The sequence below is a fragment of the Nomascus leucogenys genome, chromosome 13 (genome assembly GCF_006542625.1).
Source record: "Nomascus leucogenys isolate Asia chromosome 13, Asia_NLE_v1, whole genome shotgun sequence".
In the NCBI taxonomy this organism is placed as follows: Eukaryota; Metazoa; Chordata; class Mammalia; order Primates; family Hylobatidae; genus Nomascus; species Nomascus leucogenys.
Genome location: NC_044393.1, coordinates 88,310,211 through 88,332,950, shown reverse-complemented (window position 1 = coordinate 88,332,950; position 22,740 = coordinate 88,310,211). Strand labels below are relative to the sequence as shown.

General features: G+C 39.1%; 1 protein-coding gene and 1 non-coding gene across 5 annotated transcripts in view; one reads left to right on the top strand and one right to left on the bottom strand.

Moving 5' to 3' along the window:
* The first annotated feature begins 1,317 nt into the window (after positions 1–1,317).
* Positions 1,318–1,421, top strand: LOC115838077. The gene has a single exon (XR_004033132.1). It is a non-coding gene; the product is annotated as a U6 spliceosomal RNA (small nuclear RNA).
* Positions 1,422–8,167: 6,746 nt separating this feature from the next.
* Positions 8,168–22,740, bottom strand: part of UBN2 (ubinuclein 2) — a 77,955-nt gene continuing 63,382 nt past the window's right edge. For 3 of the 4 annotated variants that reach the window (XM_030825818.1, XM_030825819.1, XM_030825817.1), the window contains 2 exons: positions 22,317–22,409; positions 14,325–18,611 (listed from right to left, as the gene is read on the bottom strand). In XM_030825818.1, coding sequence (XP_030681678.1) covers positions 18,562–18,611; positions 22,317–22,409 — 143 coding nt within the window. In that variant the 3' untranslated portion in view covers positions 14,325–18,561. Of the gene's footprint in view, positions 18,612–22,316; positions 22,410–22,740 lie in introns of all 4 variants that reach the window. The other variant, XM_030825816.1, reaches the window with a different exon arrangement.

Genomic DNA, 22,740 nt, shown 5'->3' with positions numbered 1-22,740 from the left:
TCTTGTCATCCAGGCTGGAGTGCAGTAGCGTGATCTCTGCTCATTGCAACCTCTGCTTCCTGGGTTCAGGTGATTCTCTAGCCTCAGCCTCCCGAGTAACTCAGATTACAGGCCCCTGCCACCATGCCCAGCTAAGTTTTGTATTTGTAGTAGAGACGGGTTTTCACCAGGTTGGCCAGGCTGATCTGCCCGCCTTGGCCTCCCAAAGTGCTGGGATTACAGGCGTGAGCCACTGTGCACGGCCATGAAATTATATTTCTAAGTGATGAAGGAAAAGAACCTAGAAAATTACATCCCACTAAACTATTATTTAAACGTGAAGAAGCAAAGATGATACGATACTTTCAGACATACAAATACTTTCAGACATACAAAGTTTAAAACCAGCACAAAAGCCCCTTCGAAAACTCTCCTGGAATAAGTACTTTTATACTTAATATATTATACTTAATATACTAAGAACTTACTAAGCACATGAAAAGATGTTCAACACTGTTATTATAAAAATTCAAATCAAAAGAATAATGATACCACTTATACCCACTAGGAGATGACAGCCATAATTTAAAAAATGAAAAATGACAAATGCTGATGAGAATGTAGAGGAACTGGAACTTTTTTTTTTTATTTTTTTGAGACGAAGTCTCGCTCTTGTCCCCCAGGCTGGAGTGCAATGGTGCAATCTCAGCTCACTGCAACCTCTGCCTCCCAGGTTCAAGCGATTCTCCTGCCTCAGCCTCCCCAGCAGCTGGGATTACAGGCACCCACCACCACGCCTGGCTAATTTTTGTGATTTTAGTAGAGACGGGGTTTCACCATGTTGGCCAGGCTGGTCTCGAACTCCTGAGCTCAGGTGATCCGCCTGCCTCTGCCCCCAAAAGTGCTGGGATTACAGGTGTGAGCCACCATGCCCGGCCTGAGCCACCGTGCCTGGCCGGAACTGGAACTCTTATACATTGCCGGTGGGGATGTAAAATGGTTGGGCTACCATGGAAAAGAGTTTGGTAGTTCCTCAAATGAAACGTAGTTAGCATAAAATCCAGCAATTCCACTCCCAGGTCTATACCTAACAGGACTGAAAACATATATCCACACAAAAACTTGTGCACAAGTGTTAAAAGGAGCATTATTCCTAATAGCTAAAAAGTGGAAACAGCCCAAGTGTCTATCAACTGATGAATGGGTAAACTGTGACATATTCATACAATAAGTTACTATTTGGGGTATAGATATATGGATATTAAATTTAATACTAGACAGGCAAAAAGTCACAAAGAAAAATGAGGGACATCACATTAGTAAAAGAACGTTATATCAGTGCTTGCTTCAGCAGCACATATACTAAAACTGGGATGATACAGAGATTAACACCGCCCCTGCGCAAAGATGACACACAAATTCGTGAAGCGTTCCATATTTTAAAAAATAATTATATCAAAAAGATGTAACCATAATGAACATATATGCATCCAAAAACATTCATGGTTCTTCGAAAAGTTATTGAGAAGGAAGAATGGCAAGACTGATTAAGAGTAAGATGATGCATCTAAACAAAGCACAGCATGAAAACGGAAACAAACACAGGAACTAGGAAACAAACGGAACTAGGAGATTACAAACAATTAAAAATTGGCCAGGCACGGTGGCTCATATCTGCAATCCCAGCACTTTGGGAGGTCAAGGTGGGCAGATCCCCTGAAGTCGGGAGTTCGAGACCATCCTGGCCAACATGGTGAAACCCTGTCTCTACTAAAAATACAAAAATTAGCTGGGTGCGGTGGCGCATGCCTATAATTCCAGCTACTCGGGAGGCTGAGGCAGGACACTAGCTTGAACCTGGGAGACAGAGGTTGCAGTGAGCCGAGATCAGACCATAGCACTCCAGCCTGGGTGACAGAGTGAGACTCAGTCTAAAAAAATAAATAAATAAGTAATCCTACAAATACACTTTTTTTTTTTTTTTGAGACAGAGTTTCTCTTTGTTGCCCAGGCTGGAGTGCAGTGGCACGATCTTGGCTCACTGCAGCCTCTGCCTCCTGGGTTCAAGCGATTCTCCTGCCTCAGCCTCCTGAGTAGATGGGACTACAGGCACCCACCACCACGCCCAGCTAATTTTTGTATTTTTAGTACAGACAGGGTTTCACCATATTGGCCAGGCTAGTCTCTAACTCCTGACCTTGTGATCCGCCCGCTTTGGCCTCCCAAAGTGCTGGGATTACAGGCATGAGCCACTGTGCCTGGCCACAGATATACTTCTACAATTTCTGGGCCAGACGCAGTGACTCACACCTGTAATCCCAGCAGTTTGGGAGGCTGAGGCAGGTGGATCGCCTGAGGTCAGGAGTTCAAGGTCAGCCTGACCAACATGGTGAAACCCCATCTCTACTAAAAATACAAAATTAGCCAGGCATGGTGGCACACGCCTGTAATCCCAGCTACTTGGGAGGCTGAGGCAAGAGAATCACTTGAACCCGGGAGGTGGAGGTTGCAATGAGCTGAGATTGTGCCACTGTACTCCAGCCTGGGCAACAAGAGCAAAACTCTGTCTCAAAAAAAAAAAAGAAAATTCTGTCATTGTTGATCATATATAGGTATTATGGGAAAAGCACTTGATCTAATTCAGCGCATGCATATAATCAACCTTCCCAGAAAATTAGGAATAGAACTTAAGTTCATAAAAACTATATACCAAAAATCTAGAATAACACCATACTTAATGGAGAAGACTTAGATCAATAAGGAACAAAGATTTTAATGTTCCCATTAAAATATGGAACAAAGATGCCACTTTCCCCATTACTGTTTAGCATAGTATTAAAGGACCAGTCTAATACTCCAAGACAAGATGTAAAATGTGAAATTGAAAGAGGAGATAAAACTGTCATTATTTGTACATTATATGGTCACTTCCATCAAAAAGCTAGTAAAATAATCAGATGAGTTATTAGAATAACAGTTTAGCAAAATTGCTGGATATAAAATCAACTTTAAAGGATCAATAGCATTCCTTAGTACCAACAACAAATTAGAAAACAAAGAATAAGATACAATTCATGGAAGAAACACTATAAAATACCTAGAAATTAATATAAACAAGACCTTCGTAGAGAAGTTTCAAAAGCTTTATTGGAAGACACAAAAAAAATCTGTAACTTAAAGATTCTATTATTCTTCTTAAACCACTCTACAGGCCCCAAAGAATGTGAATTTAATGCAAATTCAATCCTAATCAATATTTCAACTGGATTTTAAATGGAAGTGGAAAATTTTACTCTAAAATTTATATGGAAGAATAAAAATCCATAATTAGCTGGGCCAACATAGAATAACAAAGACGGGGACTCTCTTTACTAGACATTAAGGCATATTTTTAAGTCTATGGTAATAGAAAACAGTAAGATACTGGTGTGGAAATAAAAAGAACAGTGGAACAGAACAGAGCTCAAAAATAGATCTTTCCATGTATAAGAACTGGATATATGATAAAAATGGTACCACAGATTAATGGGAGAAGTATTGATCTGTTAGGTGGTATTAGGAAAACTGCTTCACTAAATATAGAAAAATAAAGCTGGATTCCCTACATTACACAATATACAAAGGTGGATGCCAGATGGATTGTCAATGAAAATGTGAAGGCAAAACTATAAAGCTCATAGGAGAAAATGCTGGAGGACATCTTTGTGGTGTAGGGCTAGGGAAATATTTCATAAGTAAACTGCCCAAAACACAAACATAAGACAAAAAGTAGATTAATTAAAAAGTAAGGATTTTTGTTCAATAAAGGATGTCACAGACAAAGTTAAAAGACAGGTAACAGACAAAGTTAAAAGACAGGTAACAGACAAAAGTAACTGACACATCTAAAACTGGTAAGAGATTAATGTCCACAACAAGAAACCAAAATGCAATTGCACAATGAGCAAAGATCAACACACAATTGACAGAAGGGAAGACTAACTATCACCTTATTTTTGATAATAAGGAATTGAAGATAACCTAGTTATCCACTGTGAGGGGAACAGGTATGTATAACATGGTACATGCACACTAGGGAATCCATGCAGCAGTAAGAAGCAACACCCTAAATGTACGCATAGCAACATGGATGTATCTAAGTAAGTAGAAAACAGTAAACATGGCTACCACAGTACCATTGGTATGAATTAAAATTGTATACATACAACACAATATTACTTACTTCGAAGAATGCCTGCAAAACAAGGGGCACATATCAAAAAAGTAAGAGTGGTGCCTATGGGACAGAGCAGAGTGGGGACTAAGGAAGAGGAGAAACTTAATGGATAATGAAGTGAGGGAACGAGTTCTTGAGGTGACTGATGACAATGTGCTATGAATCAAGGCATATGATTGACGCATTACTTTGCATTTGAGTACAAAGTAAAAAGAAATTATCCACAGCACATACTCACATATAGTTTGAAACAACAGCAGGCATTTGACTATAGAAAGAGAGACTGAGGCTGTCACAGACTCCCTGCGGAGCCAGGCCCTTGGAATGGCAGAGTGGAGACAGAGCTGGATCTTGGAGACATGGAATCACTCCATGACGCTTCATCTACACCAAGTATCTGTAAGACCGCTCAGATGAACCAGATTCCCTTGACTTTTTCAGCCAGGGGTTTCTGATACCTGTGATGAAAGAATTTTAACGGCTATCTATCTATGCCTGTACTGTAAGCAGTAACTACACCAGATTTTTAAATAACACTATGGCTTCACTTTTATACTTTTGGGAAATTAGGGGAGCAAGACGAAGCATACATTTAAGAAGTAAAAAGGCAGAGGAGAGACAGAATAATAGTAGCCATTTATAAGCTCCTATTATGTGCTAGGCACTGTGCTAGGTGCTTTCCATACCTTGTCTCTAATCCGAACAATACACCCGCCTGGGGTCTGATCCCTGTGCAGATGAGGAAATGGGCTTGAAAGGGAAAGCATCTTGTCTAGAGCGACACGGCTTCACAGTGGGGTCTTGTGAACCCGTCTGTCTGCTGTCAACCTGTTCTTCACACCACGCCACCCTACTAGAAAAGATGATGGGGAAATGAAGAAGGGACAAACACAGAGACACAGAAGAGGCAAATATACAGAGGGAGAAAAAACAAACTACGCCTAGGCACATATGGAGGCCTGATGTTTTCTGAAGGACACCCATGACACGTCAGAGTATGCCTGCCTGAGAAGAGACTGTCATTGTCCTTTGAAAAGTGTACGATCTCACGATTAACCCAACCCTTACCAAATTCAAAGGCATCTCTTCTGCCTGTTTCCAATTATCAAAAATCTTAAACAAAAGACTAATTTTCTCAAGTATTTCTCAAAGCTTTGTATGTATAGGAAGCAGTGGTACAGATTTCAGACAGACTCAAATCTAGAGTTACATCATTTATTGTCCATGGCAAAGCAAACTTTTGACTGTCCGTTTGCAATATATACAGATGGCCAATATATAAAGGATATTGTGGTTTACCTCTGATAGTAACCTAAGCACCCATCAATAAGTGATATCACAACTATAGAATACTATGAAGCTGTTCAAAGAACCAGACAGACCTCTATGTGCTGATGTGAAATAACCTCCAAGATAACTGAAAAATGCTAGATACAGTGTATATGTATGCTAAGTTTATTTATTTATTTTTGAGACAGAGTCTCGCTCTGTCGCCCAGGCTGGAGTGCAGTAGCACAATCTCGGCTCACTGCAACCTCTGCCTCCCAGGTGCAAGCGATTCTCCTGCCTCAGCCTCCTGAGTAGCTGGGATTACAGACATGCGTCACCATGCCCGGCTGATTTTTTTGTATTTTTGGTAGAGACGGGGTTTCACCACGTTGGCCAGGTTAGTTTCTAACTCCTGACCTCAAATGATCCGCCTCCTTTGGCCTCCCAAAGTGCTGGGATTACAGGCGTGACCACTGTGCCTAGCCATGTATGCTAAGTTTATATTACAAACTCAGATACATATCACTGCTTATAAGTGGAGAAATTGATAGGTGGTTGCTCTGGGGAAGGAAGATGGGATTGTGGGCAGGAAGATTTGCTTTGCACGCATTTATCCCCATGTACTTTGTACTTTTTTTCCCTACCAAATATAACCTTTTTTTTTTTTTTTAAGACACAGGGTCTTGCTCTGTTGCCCAGGATAGATTACTGCAACCTCAACCTCCTGGGCTCATGTGATCCTCCCACTTCAGCCTCCCAAAGCAAAACAATGTTTGACCCTCCAAGCCAAATCCAATGTTAGGATCTACTAAGGTCTGAGTGGAAGAAATACATTCCTTTCTTTCCCCTTCTTCCAGTGATGAGACAGGGAGAGGCCCCTTCCCATTTCTTTCTCCCTCTTTTCAACCAAAAAGTCACCTATTTGTTACACAAAACAACTTACTCATGTTATCCACGTTCATTGAAAATATATCTCAGTAAAAGGAAAAATAAGAAAAAGTACTGATACCACCACTCTACATTTTGGGGTGTATGTTCTTTTGTATATTTTCTAATGCATGTATGTACACACACATGTATTTACACTTACAATCACCCAGGATGGAGTGCAGTGGCGCGATCTTGGCTCACTGCAACCTCTGCCTCCTGGGTTCAAGTGATTTTTGTGTCTCAGCCTCCTGAATAGCTGGGATTACAGGTGTTCGCCACCAAGCCCAGCTAATTTTGTATTTTTAGTCTACTAAAAAGACGGGGTTTCTCCATGTTGGTCAGGCTGATCTCAAATTCCCCACCTCAGGTGATCCACCCGCCTTGGCCACGTTTTAAAATTTAATGTTAACTGGAATTACATGAAAAAAGTGTCCCATGCCAAATACTCTTGGTAAAATAGGAGTTTTTAAAGTAAATTTAACAATGACATGTTTATATGTTAACATACACTTACAAGATGGTGAAAACATGGTTAAGTATAGTTGAATTACATAACCACAGGGTTTTCTGGTTTTGTCAAAAATCATCTTGAGGAGTACTGCTGACAACACACTTTTGCAAAATTGTCCGTAAATGTTAAAGGCACTTACAGTCCCCCTCATCCCCTAATGTATGAGGTCCATGTCTTTTTGAATTTCTTAGTTCTTTTCATCTTCATGACAACACACTGAAAATACACTTAAAAGGAAAAAATAAAAAGCACTCATACCATCACTCTATTTTGGGGCGTATGTCCTTTTTGATATTTTTTCCTACACCCCCATTTCAGCAAGAACCTCTTTGATATTTTCTATGCAGATCACATGTACACTTATAAATTATTCACTTCCTCTGACAAGTTGCTTTCTCTCTCTTCATCGTTCTCCCACCCCTTACCTGAATTTCTTTTTTTTGTTGAGGTAAGAGTCTCGCTCTGTTACCAGGCTGGAGTGCAGTGGCGCGATCTCGGCTCACTGCAACCTCTGACTCCCTGGTTCAAGCGATTCTCCTGTCTCAGCCTCCCGTGTAGCTGGGATTACAGGCACATGCCACCATGCCCAGCTAATTTTTGTATTTTCGGCAGAGACGGGGTTGCACCATGTTGGCCAGGATGGTCTCAATCTCCTGACCTTGTGATCCGCCCGCCTCTGCCTCCCAAAGTGCTGGGATTACAGGCGTGAGCCACCGCGCCTGGCCTCTTACCTGAATTTCTAAGGTTGAATTATTTTTGTATGATTCCCACATCTACATTTCAAGTCCTGACCGTAGTAGCATCATCAAATACACATATACCCTATTACCCAAAAAACCTAGAGTGAGTCACAATCAAGGACTCCCAGGCTCTGCCTTCCTCTATTTGTCCAAACATGCCCCTCACAGCAAATGATCTACCTTCCTGATTTGGCCAAATTCCACCAGTTCTTGGAGGCCCACGTCAAGTGCCACCCATTGCACTGAGTCTTCCCAGATTACTCCAGTCCTGTTTCTTCCCCACTGTGAACTCAAATGTCAGGTAGCAATGGACCACACCTTTGTGACACATTTTGAACCATTATCTTTTAACTTATCATGTGACTACAAATTGTGAGTATACCGGGAGGCAGGAGACCGTGTCCTTTACTTCTTGTACCCCATAAACCTAGCATAATGTGATATGGACAGCAGATACTCCACGACAGCTGAGAGTGTGATGTTAGAACCCAAGGTAACTCAGTAACACAGCAGACACGAGGATAGTATGTACATTCCTCTTTATTTAATACAACAACAAACACGTAACATATACAAAAAGAAAAAACACTCATTAAAAGGCCCTGTCACAAAGGATAGACAGGAAACATCTACACTGAATCAAATAAGGCTCTTGCTTCAAAAACAGGGGTTTGCTAGCTACATGTGGAATATGAGCAAGGCTGTTGCAAAAAAATTTAAAAAAAAAAAACAACACAAAAATCCCTGCACTGAAAGAGTATATTCATGGGAGTAATTTACTAAATTCACAGGTCCATATTTAGGAATGTTTATGCCCTCTCACATATCCAAAATTCATCAGGGTTTTATGAAATGTGTAAATTTTTTTTTGGTTAAAAAAATTTACCTGCCCTTCTTTTTTCTTAGGAAGGAGTGGTAACAGCTTTCTAAAAACTAGAGACAAGCAAACCACCCAAAGTTTGAAATGTTTTACCATTAAAGTTCAAAGGGCACGTAGAACTGAGAATGCAAAGGCAAGATGGCAGTGGGAAGAAGAACGTGACTTCTGCGTCATTTCCTGGTAGCTAGCGTTTAATTAACCAAATGGAAATACCTCGGCTCAGTGCAGGGTTCAGTAGCAGCAGTTTGTCCATATTCCTGCTCCGATTTGAGCTGGAAATTAAACAAGCACCAGTTCATCTCAAAAGAGCCTTATACAAACACACACACACACATACCCACACCCATTCACATGTCATCACCACCCCCTTTTATTTAAATTTATTATTATTATTTTTTTTACTAAAATACAAAAAAGGGAGACAGGTATATTTACAAAAATCCATGGCTGGTACAGTACATAATTTTTAAGACACACTAAATGCTACAATCTTTCAGGTCCTGAGATTATTACAAATATCAACTCAAAGCTTGTGTTCAGGTCCAGTTTTTAAAGGAGGAAAAAAAAATCCCAAAATATTAAGTCACACACTTATTTGAAATACAGTATATCCCTTCAAGTTAGCAAAAACACACCTCCCTATAAGCAAATGCAATACAGTAATTCGTGTCTTTCACCTAGAGGACCATCAACTCTTTAGGCTCCTTCGAGATTGGTTTTGAAACATGTTGGCATCTATGTCAAGTGTGGAGGTGGCCAATGTATGAGGAAGATGTAACTGGAGGGAAGTTCCTCTGCAGAGTGAATAGTCACTGTATAAATACATCCTGTTTTTCCTTGGGCTACCAAACAAGTCTTTCCCTTATCAAAATTCACACCGTAAGGGTTGGAAGTATGTGCTTACCCAGACTAAAAATCAGAATCACTGTTTCCAATCAGTTATAGCAAATAGGTCTGGAGTTCGGTAATCATTTTTACAACTGCAAATAAACTTTCTTGCTTGTAATAAAAAGAGAGAAAACACCCATCACTTAGTTACCTTGGTAGACTTGGATTAATATGTTATTTGGGGCACAAAATTTTCACCAGCTGGAGATTTATTTTCTTCTTTTATGTTTGAGGGTGTTTAACAAGTGAAATCCAAGGGCAAGCCCCAGATTTACATACTTTCTGAAAGACCAATTTGGTATTTTTGATACTTTCTGAAATAAAGTAAGTTTTCAATGACAATCAACAAAATGGCAGTGCAAAGCTTGAATCTTTTCTCTGGAGGCTTGCCATGGATCACAGGAAATTACTTGTAGGCTGGGAACCTACCTCTAATGGGGAAGGGCCCATTGATTATCTGAAGGTCTCAGAAGGTATATGTAACTAATTACAAAGGCATAGCCAAGACTCAAAAACAGGTGACCAAAGTTGGCCAACTTTCCAATTAACTATGTAAAACAGTAATACTTTTGTCAACTGAGAATAAGTTCTTTTTAATTCTTCTAGACAATATTGGGGTAACCCTTGGTAATTTTGCAGGTATAGTAAAAAAAACTCAATTTTCTGACAGAGGGCACACTAACCCTACAAACAGCAGGGATAAGCAAAAAAGGAGGAAAGCTTATGGCTGCAAGCACAGCAAACACAAGATAGTTAAGATCTGACAATTTAAGGGCAGGTTGTCACACAGAAAAACATGTCAACTGGCTGGTCTTGGTTGATACTCCTAAATGTGCTTTGAGGGCAGACGGTGTTGTTAACTTCAAAAACAGAAGTATTTCCATGTTATCTTGGGTAATAGTCATCTTGTTTGTATTTATTAGGTTTCCATTAGTGCTCTATTATAAAATATTTAAAACACAGATTTACAATAAAATCATTATATTATTATTAGCAAAGTGGAAACAAATAATGTATAGAAAATTTTGTGAGGAACCAACATAAAATTTGATTCATATGGCCTGTTTGCAAAAGTAGGCTTATTTCAGGGGGAGTATGAAAATAAGCAAGGCAGACTATTATGAGAAATAGCCCCTAATAAAGATCTCCATCTCTTCAGAATAACCTTGAAAAGTAACAAGAGGAAGTCATGAAATGCCGCATTATACAGTAGTAAAATCTATTTTTTAATACAAACGAGAAGAGGAAAATAAAAACAACCTCTAGTCCCAGTGATGACCACTGATGACTGTAAGTCCTAGACACAGAGACCCTAATAATACTACTGCGATTCTGAAAAGCATTCCTGACTTGTTTAACAGTTTGGAAAAGTGTCCGAAGTTTAAGTACTAACCCACTATGAAATGGCGATACACAGGAAAGACTCAGAAGTAGAACTATTACAATATAAGGAAATTAAAGATCACAAGTAGCTACTTTCAAGCAAGTGGTACTTTGAGAGTCTATGAGAAAAATAAAATTTAATATCACATTATTCAAAGGCAGTCTGATTAAAATCCTAAGAGAGTCCCTGCCTGATTCCTCTGCTGGGATGTAAACAGTCTTCTAAAGCAGGCCTGCACGGGGCTTTACTTTTCAGTTCTACGGGGACACAGGATAGGTTGCCAGAGTGAGTGAGAAGAGGATGTAAAAGACAATTTAACCTTTCCTCCCCAGACTCCTAATATACAACTCATATTCTAGTGTCGCAATATGATTAAGAGCTCTGAATAAAGAATGAAGACTAACGGAAAGCAAGAAAGAAGAATTAAACATTAATATTCAAAGCTATTTTTAATTAGAGTTTGACCACCCATTCAGCTCTATAAACCTGAACATTGTGTCATATAATCTAAAACTCTCAGAATTGAACACTGGGATGATTTTGTCATTTACAACCCAAAGACATTCCATGATACTAACTACAGCTTTGCACCAGTGAAAGGATCTGTAGATAGTTTTTGAATACAGAGTTCACATTTTAGGATAGATGAACACACAAAGTATCTCTATTTTATGCTTCTGTTAATTTTCCCTAGAGGAACAAACACATACTCAACAAAAACCCTTATGCCTTATTTCTTTGGGTCTTAACATTTGTTATCTGAGAATGGAAAAGACAGGGAAATGTGAAAAAAAAGGAGTATGTTTATCTGCATAGTTGATATTTAGAGGCTACTAAGGCCTTATCTGGAAAAAGCAACAAAAATTCAAAAAGTGACTTACACACACACACACACACACACACACACACACGCATCCTATCATTAGAGATTCAGTGGACCTTAGCCAATTCTGAAAATTAACCAGATGCTTTGTCTGCTTGGACCTGGTGCTTTCTACTAACTCACTCGAACCTGATAAAATTGGTTCCTCATCCCCCACATTCTCCTTTCCTGACCCTGAATATGTGCTACAATTTAAATTTACACACACACTCCAACAATCGCTGCTCAGCATTTAGCCCCAACTAAAACTGCAGCATCCATTTTTTTTTTCCTGTTGCTATTATTTTAAGCGATAACGGGAAAATTCTATGTAGTAGTACTACTTAATATACAGGGATAGAAGGTGGGATAAAATGATCTTCGTCTCCTCCTGGGAGCTGGGGAAAACATGTTTCCTTCTACCCTGACCTTCCCCACCCCGACCCAGTTAGAAAGTGAATCCTGCCTTCCGTCTCCCATTTTCTTACAACCTGAGCAGCTGATGGCTCCACCTCTTTCATGGGTTGAAGAAGCATGAATTACAAAGGTGCAATGGCTACAAGAGTATCCAGCTGGCTGTGTGTAGTGCTCCCCCCTTCAGTGCAGAGCTGGATACACCTACAGTTAATGGAATTAGTACACAATCTCTGATTTGCAAGAATGAGGCATCCTATTCATTCTTAGAAAGTTAAAAAGCTTAGCTATCCGTCCCCAAACAAGCAATAAAAGGAAATTAGACTGAGAAGATGGAAAAGTGAGGCAGTTAAAACTTCCAGGATCATTTATCAACTCCAATAACCAAGCATCATAACTTTATCTAACTTTAGCTCCACAACCTTGACGAAAATCACAATAACACCGTAAAAGGCTAAAAAAAACTACTTAGTGTTATTTCTCTCCCTTGTTAACCTGAAACTAAACATTTTATCCCACTTCAAAGATGTTTAAATAACAAATAGGTATCTAAATTAAAATTCCAGTGATTTTTATTTAAAAATCATAGGGTGCTTTTTATACTCATAAGGAAAACATTTTTTAGCCTCTGCAGGAAGATGATAATACTATTTTTAATTATATAGGACATTTTACAAAAACTCGAAATATTTTTGAAATAGTAAAGTCTCTGATACCCCTGGGAGGTAGGTGAATATGATTATACCCAATTGTCTAATGGGTAATCTGAGGCACGAAGGTTAAACAATATTCCCCCTAGACATAGTCATTCAAGAGTAACACTCATGAATTCCAACTGCCTGGTAAGTTCTGCTATCGGGTAACATACCAGGAGCTTCTGCTTTCTCCTTTTAAGCCACTAGTCTCTTCTTCTTCCCAATTAGAATGTATTGAAAGGGGGGCACTTACTAGGTATATTTGTACTGGGCTTGAGGGATGGTTCAACTTGGTCTCCCTTAACATGTCACATCTATTTGTTTTCAACAAGAAATCGATGAATCTTAGATACTGAAAATTATGTTATTTTGCTCAAGGGAGAAATCTAAATAACCATAAAATCAGATTAAGCCAAATGTAATTATCTAGCAAATAAAAAGCAAATGAAAAATCTCTCAAGAATGCTATAGATTATATGAATGTTTTCCTCAGCATCTGAAGTCTTTCTACTTCTGAGTTTATTAACCTTTTAACAGATAGATATGCAGCTATATGATTTCTTTAAAAATCATTTTCCAGAAGAAAATATCACACATTTTTAACATTGACAGTTGCTAACTTCCTTCTAAACTTATTTAGATACCAAACCATGGTTCTAACGCTAGCCTTCTCACATGTTTAGTCTAGCGCACCTTACCAATGTGACTTGCAAGGTACTCTTGTTATTCCAACGCTGTCTCCTATATTTCTTATGCCAAGTTTAAAGAGCACAGAAAAGTGGGCTATATCCAAGAATAGTCAATGATTCACTAAGTTTATTTTACTTGTGGTAACTGACGTGTGTGTGTATTGTTATTGTTAACTTCTACAAGCAGATATTCAAATGGCGAAGATGGCCTCTTGTGAAAAGATACTTTTCTATACTTTTCTTTTCTTTTTTTGAGATGGAGTGTTGCTCTGTCGCCCAGGCTGGAGTGCAGTGGCGCGATCTCAGCTCACTGCAACTTCCGCCTCCCGGGTTCATGCCATTCTCCTGCCTCAGCCTCCCAAGTAGCTGGGACTACAGGCGCCTGCTACCACGCCCAGCTAATTTTTTGTATTTTTAGTAGAGACGGGGTTTCACCATATTAGCCAGGATGGTCTCGATCTCCTGACCACATGATCCACTCACCTCGGCCTCCCAAAGAGCTGGGATTACAGGCGTGAGCCACCGCGCCCGGCCGAAAAGATACTTTTCTAATCCACCCACTTTAATCAACTAAAAGCAATGGAATAAACAAGGCAGAAGTTTTGCAAACATTGAAAGGGGAGTGTTTGGAAAGGATGCAATGGTACAGCAGCTCCTAGTTTTATATATATGTAATGTATGTATCTTACACATATATCCATATACATAGAAAGAAAAGGAAGAGGGTTACACAGCATGACATGACATTGGCAAGTGTGAGATTCTTCCTCCTGAATCCCCTGACTTATCAGTCTGTACTTTAAGTTAATCTGACAATAGTTTCAAAAGAGAGGAAAAAAGAAAGAAAAAAGGCACTTAACAAAGACAAAGGCCTGAATTGAGCATGTTTTAGAGGAGTAATATAAGCATTTTACCAGAGCTAAGAAATGATTTACAAAGAGTTAAACTTTTCCCCTTACAATTTTATAAAAATAAAATTGCATAACATGTTGTGATCATTTATCTACTACTGCACTTTTCTTCTGCTTCATTATTACAAACACAAAAGCCCCCCTAAAAGCAAAAAACAACAATCATACATGCACAATAGAAAGTAAAAGTGCCTCTTTTGAGAACATTAGGTCAGCAGAATTACAGTGCTGAAGCACAGGAAAGTTCTCAAGTTTGGCCTGATTATAGATTTTTCTCATTCTTCCATTTCCAACTTTAAAAAAAACAAAAACAGAAACAAAACAAAAAACAAAAAAAAAAGCAAACAGAAATTCCAAACCTAAATAATAAAAACAACAAAGGGACCAGTGTGCTTTTATGGTACACTCCTAAAATAAAGTATCCTAATTCTATACATGAGTCAAACTAGAGGACAAAACATCCTAGAAATAAAGAACTGTAAATTAAAGTCAACCAATACAGGCAAAGTTCATTTTACAAATGTAGCAGCAAATATGATAGATCACTGGAGTTCTAAGAGATGATCCCAAAGGACACAGAGTTCTCATAACCAATGGCAGTTTGAATAACAGTAGAATTTTCGTTTCAGAAAATGTCTTGAACCAAGTATAGGTGGAAAGGGGTGTGGGAGAGGGCAACCAGAGGAGAAAGACTAGATTAGAGGTGCCTGCCCTTTCCAACCCTGGGTAGTAAACAATTTAGATCTGCTTTGGGAAAAAAATATCCTGGGTTAAAAATCATGAACAATACGTTGTTTTCAACCAGGTGTCAAACCCACAGTATTCTAACACATACGTACCCGGTTTTTCCCCTTACCTTCCTGATTCAATAAACCCTATTCAATGTCCGTGATATGAAAAATGTAATTTGGGCTAACAACATCCATCAGAGGGGGGGTGGGCACGAAAGAATGCACTATCACCATCTTCTAATTTCCACAAAGTATCAGAATTTTATGACTACAGATTAGCCTCATTTCCTTTCCCAAAACCTTTTTCTTCAGGATGTTTTAAAATCATGATTTCATTTACCCTCTGACCTCAAAAGCATACAAGAATTATAATTGACTTATAATGGAAATTATTGCTTGCATTTATTCTGGATGCTCTGAATGAGCTTGACACTTTGCTCCCAGTCTCCAACTGAGGCTCAGCACAGCTATCTCCGAGGACAACCCTGCTGACTGTTATTGCTTGTGAATACTGAGGATTAACTTGTATGTACAGTAACAGCTTATATATCAGTGAAGGCAATTTAAAATATAAAACAGTTGAAAACAAACAGCTTAATCTTCCTGAATCAAGAATCCCGAGGAGTGGGATATAATCATGTGTGCTGATTATTTTTGCATTTGGATGTTGCTAATGCTCTTCAGAAATACACGTTGCTCTATAGATATCCTTTCCAATGACTCACCATTTTAAAAAATAACATAATTTGATTTTTAAGTGCAAAAATACAGTATGAGTCACAAGTCTCTGTGCTAAAAAATAACCAATTTATATGTTTGTTTTTAGTAATAAAAACGGTAAAGACAGGTGACCATAAAGTATGGGCACCTTTTTCAATGTTATGATCTAGAAAAGAAATAGATTACTATTTACATGTAGAAACTCTCTGATCATACTTTATCTATACAGAAATACAATGATGTTTGACTGATTCATACAACATAAAAGGGGGGTCCTGACTGAAATCAATGTAAGTCGTCAGTGCAGATGGGGGTTTAAGGTAGGGATCTGACAGTAGTCCTCAAGGAATCAAGACTAAAGAGAACACAGAAGAATCTCCATATTATATTCTTGGAGCCAAGGGCCTTCAGATATTTTTACTGGTTAGTATAAAATGTTACAGGGAAAAGAACTGATTATCTTGTTCTTTTCTAATGATGAGCGTCACCAGGGATCTTCATGTGGCATGATTCAGAATTGATGGTTTTAAGAAATTCAAATGATTTTTTGACTCAAACTAGTCATTTATATGAATATATGTGTGTATGTATATATACATACAGAAAAACATATATAAAGTATTCAGGAAGAGAAATTAATATGCACTTCGACTTCTCTTGTGGTATGAGAAGTAAAACAAAGGTTACCTTCCCAAAGGGAAATCCCATCACTTCCCCTAGTATGAAGAAAAGACCTTTTTATTCAAATTTTGTAAAAGCAAGAGGTCCACTACATTTGAAAACATAAAAAAAATTGGACAAGCTTCCCTAATTGAAACCAAGCAAATCTTCATCAAACATACCGAATTCAAGTCAAACCTCTCTGCAACATCCTCCCAGTATCCTCCTAAAATATCTGCTGGGGTTCATACTACATCCATATTTGTTTTATTGATCAACTAAATTCTTTGAGTCAAGAAATTATATCAGTGATTCCTTTGAAATAATCCTTTCCCTGTACCATAACAAGTTCTTGGAACTGAAGTTTTCAGTTATTTATTAACTTTTTCGCTATGAAGCAAGCCAATGTGACTTTGAAGTCAAAATATAGGCATACAGATCTGAACCGATTTGTGGTTATTTATTCACAGTCCTGTAGGATATCTGGGACTTTTGTGTATAAAAGAAAAAAGGGCCTGGTTAATACTCTTAATTGAGTAAATCTAATGGATAGGGTAATGTATAATAAACACATATGCAATAAATCTTGTCACTACCAGTCTATTTTAAGTTAGTGTCATTATAAATGGATCAAGCTTACACCATGTAGCGTTTACACCATTCTCTGATATAGTATGAAAATATTCAGAAGCTTAAAAAACTAGAATAATGCGGCAAAAAAAAAAAAACATCAAATCAAATGTATCCAAGGAGAACCATAAATTCTTCCCTTAAGATCTTTTGTTGAATATGCTATTTGCATAAGGAAGCTATAATAACTAAGGAGTCTTATGTTCTGCAGATTTACTCACATATCAATACACTGAGCAAATATTAGTAAAGCTTTAGGATCTCAAATGCTCCAAACAATTTCACTACACTGGAAACAGGGAGTCAAAATACATCGTGATTGTGATCCTAACATGATTCCTCCCTTTAAAATACCATCTTAAAAATTCAAAAACTATATTCATGCCATTTGAATGACCAATGAAGAAACATAGTGTACACTTCTACCTGTTTATACCAATAGCTAATAATCACCTGAAGGACCACTAGCTAAAAGAACAGAAGGAGAAGTTGTGAAGTTAGATGAATTGGGGAAACTTAGAGTTTATGTTGCTGCAAGGGCTAAAAGCAGCAAAGCAATAACCCTGTAAAGATCCCCATTTCTCAAGAGAAAAATGTGAACACAGTCACATTTTAACATCAAGAATGGAAATAAGAATTAACCAGTCAATACTAGATGCACAAATCACCTGAAGAAAAGAGTTAAGTACCTGCTTCTGAACAGAAGATGAAATTGACCCTTTTACAAAAAGGGGACATCTAGGTTTCATCTCTTAAGAGCAACAGGCTCAACTTCCTGATTTTTAAAAATCTAGATGATTTAATAATATATATCACTGTGCTAAAATAACTTTCCTGAAGGATCTTTAGTCCACTGATTTAGGGGAGTTGCTACACACTGGAGGAGATTCAAGTTTGTTCAGGACTTTTGAGGGTGTGGTATTTCTTCAGCTACTGTCTATCGGAGATAGAATCATTATTATTTTTTTTGTGGCAAATCTGCTACACAGTCCATTCAAATAGACATGATCATTATTCCTGACAAACTGGCCTAATTCCAGTTTTTAATGCCTTTTATTAGCAATTACGTCTGTAAGTGTTCAGATCCAACCCCCAGGATGGATGGAGTTTACCCAAATTCTCTTGACTTCCTTCTTCCTCCCCCGGGAAAAATCAAATTTGTAGTTCTGTGGGTTTGACAACTGAGTCTCTTTCAAGTCTGTTAATAGGGTAACTCTGTCATTCTTTAGAAGAGACCCAAGGTCACTAACTTTGCACAAAAGCATTTCTTCCTCCTGCACCTGGCTTTGCTCAAGTAATGTTTTCTTTTCTTTTTCCTCCTCACCACAGTGCTTGGGACGAGAGAATGTAAACATCGACAGAAACAGCAGCCCTATGACCACATAAGTACTTTCCCATCAGGTAGATTCCATCAGTCAACTAAACATTTCGTCTCCTTTGCTTGCTGGGCAGTCACTGAGATTTCCGTGGTAATTTAGTGTCCCCTTTACTTTGGCCTCCATCTGAGAAAAAGAGATGTTAAATTGGTATGGGTCCACATGTTACAAAAACCAGCTAAGAAAAACAAAGCAAAAAGAACAATTAACTTTTATCTTTTGTGGATGACATCTCTGAAAAGATATAACTTTTAATATCTTGCATCCCATATAGCATTATAGAGGTTGATAAAACATCATGGAGATAAAAACTCAACAACAATGATTCTCTTCTCTCAAATGACTGTGGTTTCCAGTGTTCTACCTCCGAGGGACCCACTACATCTTTCAATTCCTTTGGAAGACAGGTCAATTTCATCTTTTTTTTTTTTTGTAAGTGAAATAAAATTTCTTGCCAGGACACAGCATTTCGTAATTCCTGATTATTTGTGTAAACAAATGTAGCAAACTTTTCATCTGTAGTGAAAAACATCCAGCTGAGTCTGTGTGCTCATTCTAACCTACCTTTAAGTGACAGGAAAGTCTGCTACTGGGACAAGGCTCTTTCCTTTATTTTTTTTTGAAGACGGAGTTTCGCTCTGTTGCCCAGGCTGGAGTGCAATGGTGCGATCTCAGCTCACTGCAACCTCCGCCTCCCAGGTTCAAGCAATTCTCCTGTCTCAGCCTCCCGAGTTGCTGGGATTACAGGCGCACACCACCATGCCCGGCTAATTTTTGTATTTTTAGTAGAGACGGGGTTTCACCATGTTGGTCAGGGTGGTCTCAAACTCCTGACCTCGTGATCCGCCCGCCTCAACCTCCCAAAGTGCTGGGATTACAGGCATGAGCCACCACGCCTGGCTCTTTCACTTTTTAAGAGAGAGTCTTGCTAGGTTTTCCAGGCTGGAGTGCAGTGGCTATGCACAGGTGCGATCACAGCGCACTATAGCCTCAAATTCCTGGGCTCAAGAGACCCTCCTGCCTTAGCCTTCTAAGTAGGGGGACTACAGGTGTGTGCCACCACACCAGCTCAAAATAATTTCTATTTTTACATACTGCTGTTTAAATGCTTGCAGAAAAAATGTTGGTTACTTCATTTAAGCCTCAACTAAATTACGTACAAAAACTGGACAGGAGGAGAGGAAAGGGGTGATACCAGGGCAAGGGTAAGGCCCAGTGACTTGGAGAGCCAACAGAATATGGAGAAAGTCTCCAACAGGTCATGGCCTTAGCAAGAAAAATGAGGCCTCAAAGACAACCCACGTCTGACAGCAAAGGACAGGAGAAGGAAACCTTTTACTCTGAGGGAAGAGGCATGAATGGCAGAAATACGCAGGTGAAAAGGACCAAATTTGACCAGGGTTTGGCAAACTACAGCCCACAGGCCAAATCTGATTCCCTGCCTGCTTTTGCAGATAAAAGTTTTATCTACAGTCATACTCATGTGTTTAAATACTCCCTATGGCTGTTTTTCACTACAATGGTCAGTTGAGTAGTGGTGACAGAAACCATATGGCCTGCAAAACCTAAAATGTTTACTATTTGGCCCTTTATAGAAAAATTTTACTGATCTTTGTTTTAGACCAAATAAAATTAATTAACATTAATTAAGCTCTTACTATGCACCAGGTGCCATGTTAGAAGCTTTAAATCAATTTTTTTAATTAAATTCTCATATGAAGTCATTAAAAACATTTATTGTCTCCAGTTTACAAGCAAGAGAAAGTGATGGTCAAACAAGCCTACTCAAACTGGCAGTTCTGGAACTCAAAAATCCAAGTCTGATCCTCAAGTTCAGTGACTTATACTTTAAAATGTTTCTTAAAGGAAAAATTTTAAAGTTTTTTTTTTTTTGGAGACAGATTCTCACTCTGTCACCCAGACTGGAGTGCGGTGGCACAATCAGAGCTCACTGCAGCCTCAACCTCCCAGGTGTAGGTGATCCTCCCACCTCAGCCTCCTGGGTAGCTGGGACTACAGGTGCACACCACCATGTCCAGAAAATTTGTTGTATTTTTTTGTAGAGAGAGCGCTTCACCATGTTGACCAGATTGGTCTCGAACTCCTGGACTCAAGCCATCCATCTGCCTTGGCCTCCCAAAATGCTGGGATTATAGGCACGAGCTACCATGCCTGGCTGAAAAATTTTAAACTTTTTAACTTTAGTTATTTGGAAAATACTGTCGTATTTCCTTTCTCCCTCTGGAATAGCAGCGCTGCATAGATAAATTTGATAGTTCGTGTAAGAGCGAACACTGGGGTCTTTTTGAGCTGCGAGAATCCTACTTGTTTAATTCCTTGTGGCCACATTCATGCCAATCTGCCCATGAGTACACTACCCTCAGCTGGATTCATTATACCAAGCAGTTGTCTACACCCGGGGGGAGGGGGATGTGCTTTAGTCACAGGGCAATTCTCTTTAGATATTTAAACTAGTCAGAGTTCAGGAAGATCGGGATTGCTGACATTTGTGCCACGACTCTGTGTTACCCATTTTACATAACTGTGGTTTTATGCTCATTCTCAAGGGTAAGACTGAGACAGCTCACCACTTAGTTCTTTCGGAGGATTAATGGCAATCTGTTGCCTCAAGATTGCCTCTCAGTTCCCATCTCTGCACTGTGGTTAACAGTAAACTGGTTCAAAGATCATTTTTAATGCAGTGGCCAAAAAAAAAAAAAGTGAGGCCTAGTCAACTTCCAAAGTTAAGAGGGCAGCTGAGCAGTTATTTCTGCTCAAAAGATCCTGAAAATGGGCTTCAGAATAATATCAGTGTCTGTGGAGGTAGACTGCTGGGGAAAATGAGAAGCTGGAGCCCAGTGTGTTACGCACACTGCCTAATCTGACTGCCTAATGTCAGATTTCAGAGCCATCTGGCTGCCTACAAGGACATAACGCATACAGCTTGGATGATATTAATTTTTCTTTTTTGAGACGGAGTCTTACTCTGTTGCACAGGCTGGAGTGCAGTGGCGTGATCTCGGCTCACCGCAACCTCCACCTCCCGGGTTCAAGTAAATCTTCTGCCCCAGCCTCCCAAGTAGCTGGGACTACAGGCATGCACCACCAGGCCCGGCTAACTTTTGTATTTTTAGTAGAGACGGGGTTTCACCATATTGGCCAGGCTGGTCTCAAACTCCCAACCTCAGGTGACCTGCCCACTCTGGCCTCCCAAAGTGCTGGAATTACAGGAGTGAGCCACTGTGCCTGGCAGGATCATATTAATTTCATCTCCGCTAAAATGCCAAGACATTTAATGGCTAAGAATACAGGCCATGGAGTCAGACTTCCTGGGTTTGTATCTCAGATCAAGCGTTTGTTATCTGGGAAAGTTGTGTATTATCTTGGGCAAGGTGCTTAGCTCTCTGATTCAGTTTCGTGATCGGTAAAATGGAGATGGTCGTCTATCATTCAGGGGCTTGCTGTAAGGATTAAGTTAGCTAATCCATGTAAGCTGTCACAAGACTATGTGGCATTTAGTAAGCTTTCAATAAATGTAAACTACTATCATTACTGTACATAACTTTTAACTATCTTATGAACCCTCTGATTAGTCATCATTTCCACATAATAAAACACCTTCAAAAAGGTTCTTTTTATGTTACAGATCTCATTTACCTATTTCCTTCCTCTTAAAAGGAATGTGTTGCTAATGAGGAATGAGGATTCAGTCTATGAATATTTGCATTTTCCAACCTTTGTCATTCCATTCATTGTTTTCAGAAAAGTATAATCCATATCTACAAGCCTATACAAATAAGAAAGAGATGAAGAAGGAGGTGGCATTCTCACCGTGAAATGCTTGCTGTAAGTGTGCAGGCAGAGGTGAGTGGGAAAGCGTTGCTGCATGCTGAGCTCCTCCTGGCTGTAAACCCTTTAGTAAATCTGAGAGGAAAAGACTTGTCAGTCATCTTTAAATCCAGATTTGAGCCCTTTTAGTCCCAAAATGAAAACTGATTTATGTAATGCAGGCACAGCACCTGACTTCGAAGGCCTTCTAAAACTACAGCACGTTTTTAAAAATTTACTTATGTTAATGTATGTGTATGCGCATAACCCAACACAATTGACTTCCTCTTAAAATTTTCATTAAGATGGAAATGTGGTATAGATAGCTTAAAAACTGTACATAAAACCCCAGTGTCCAATAATTTGACTTACTATATATAAACTGCATTTCTTTTTTTTTTTTTGAGACAGAGTCTCGCTCTGTCGC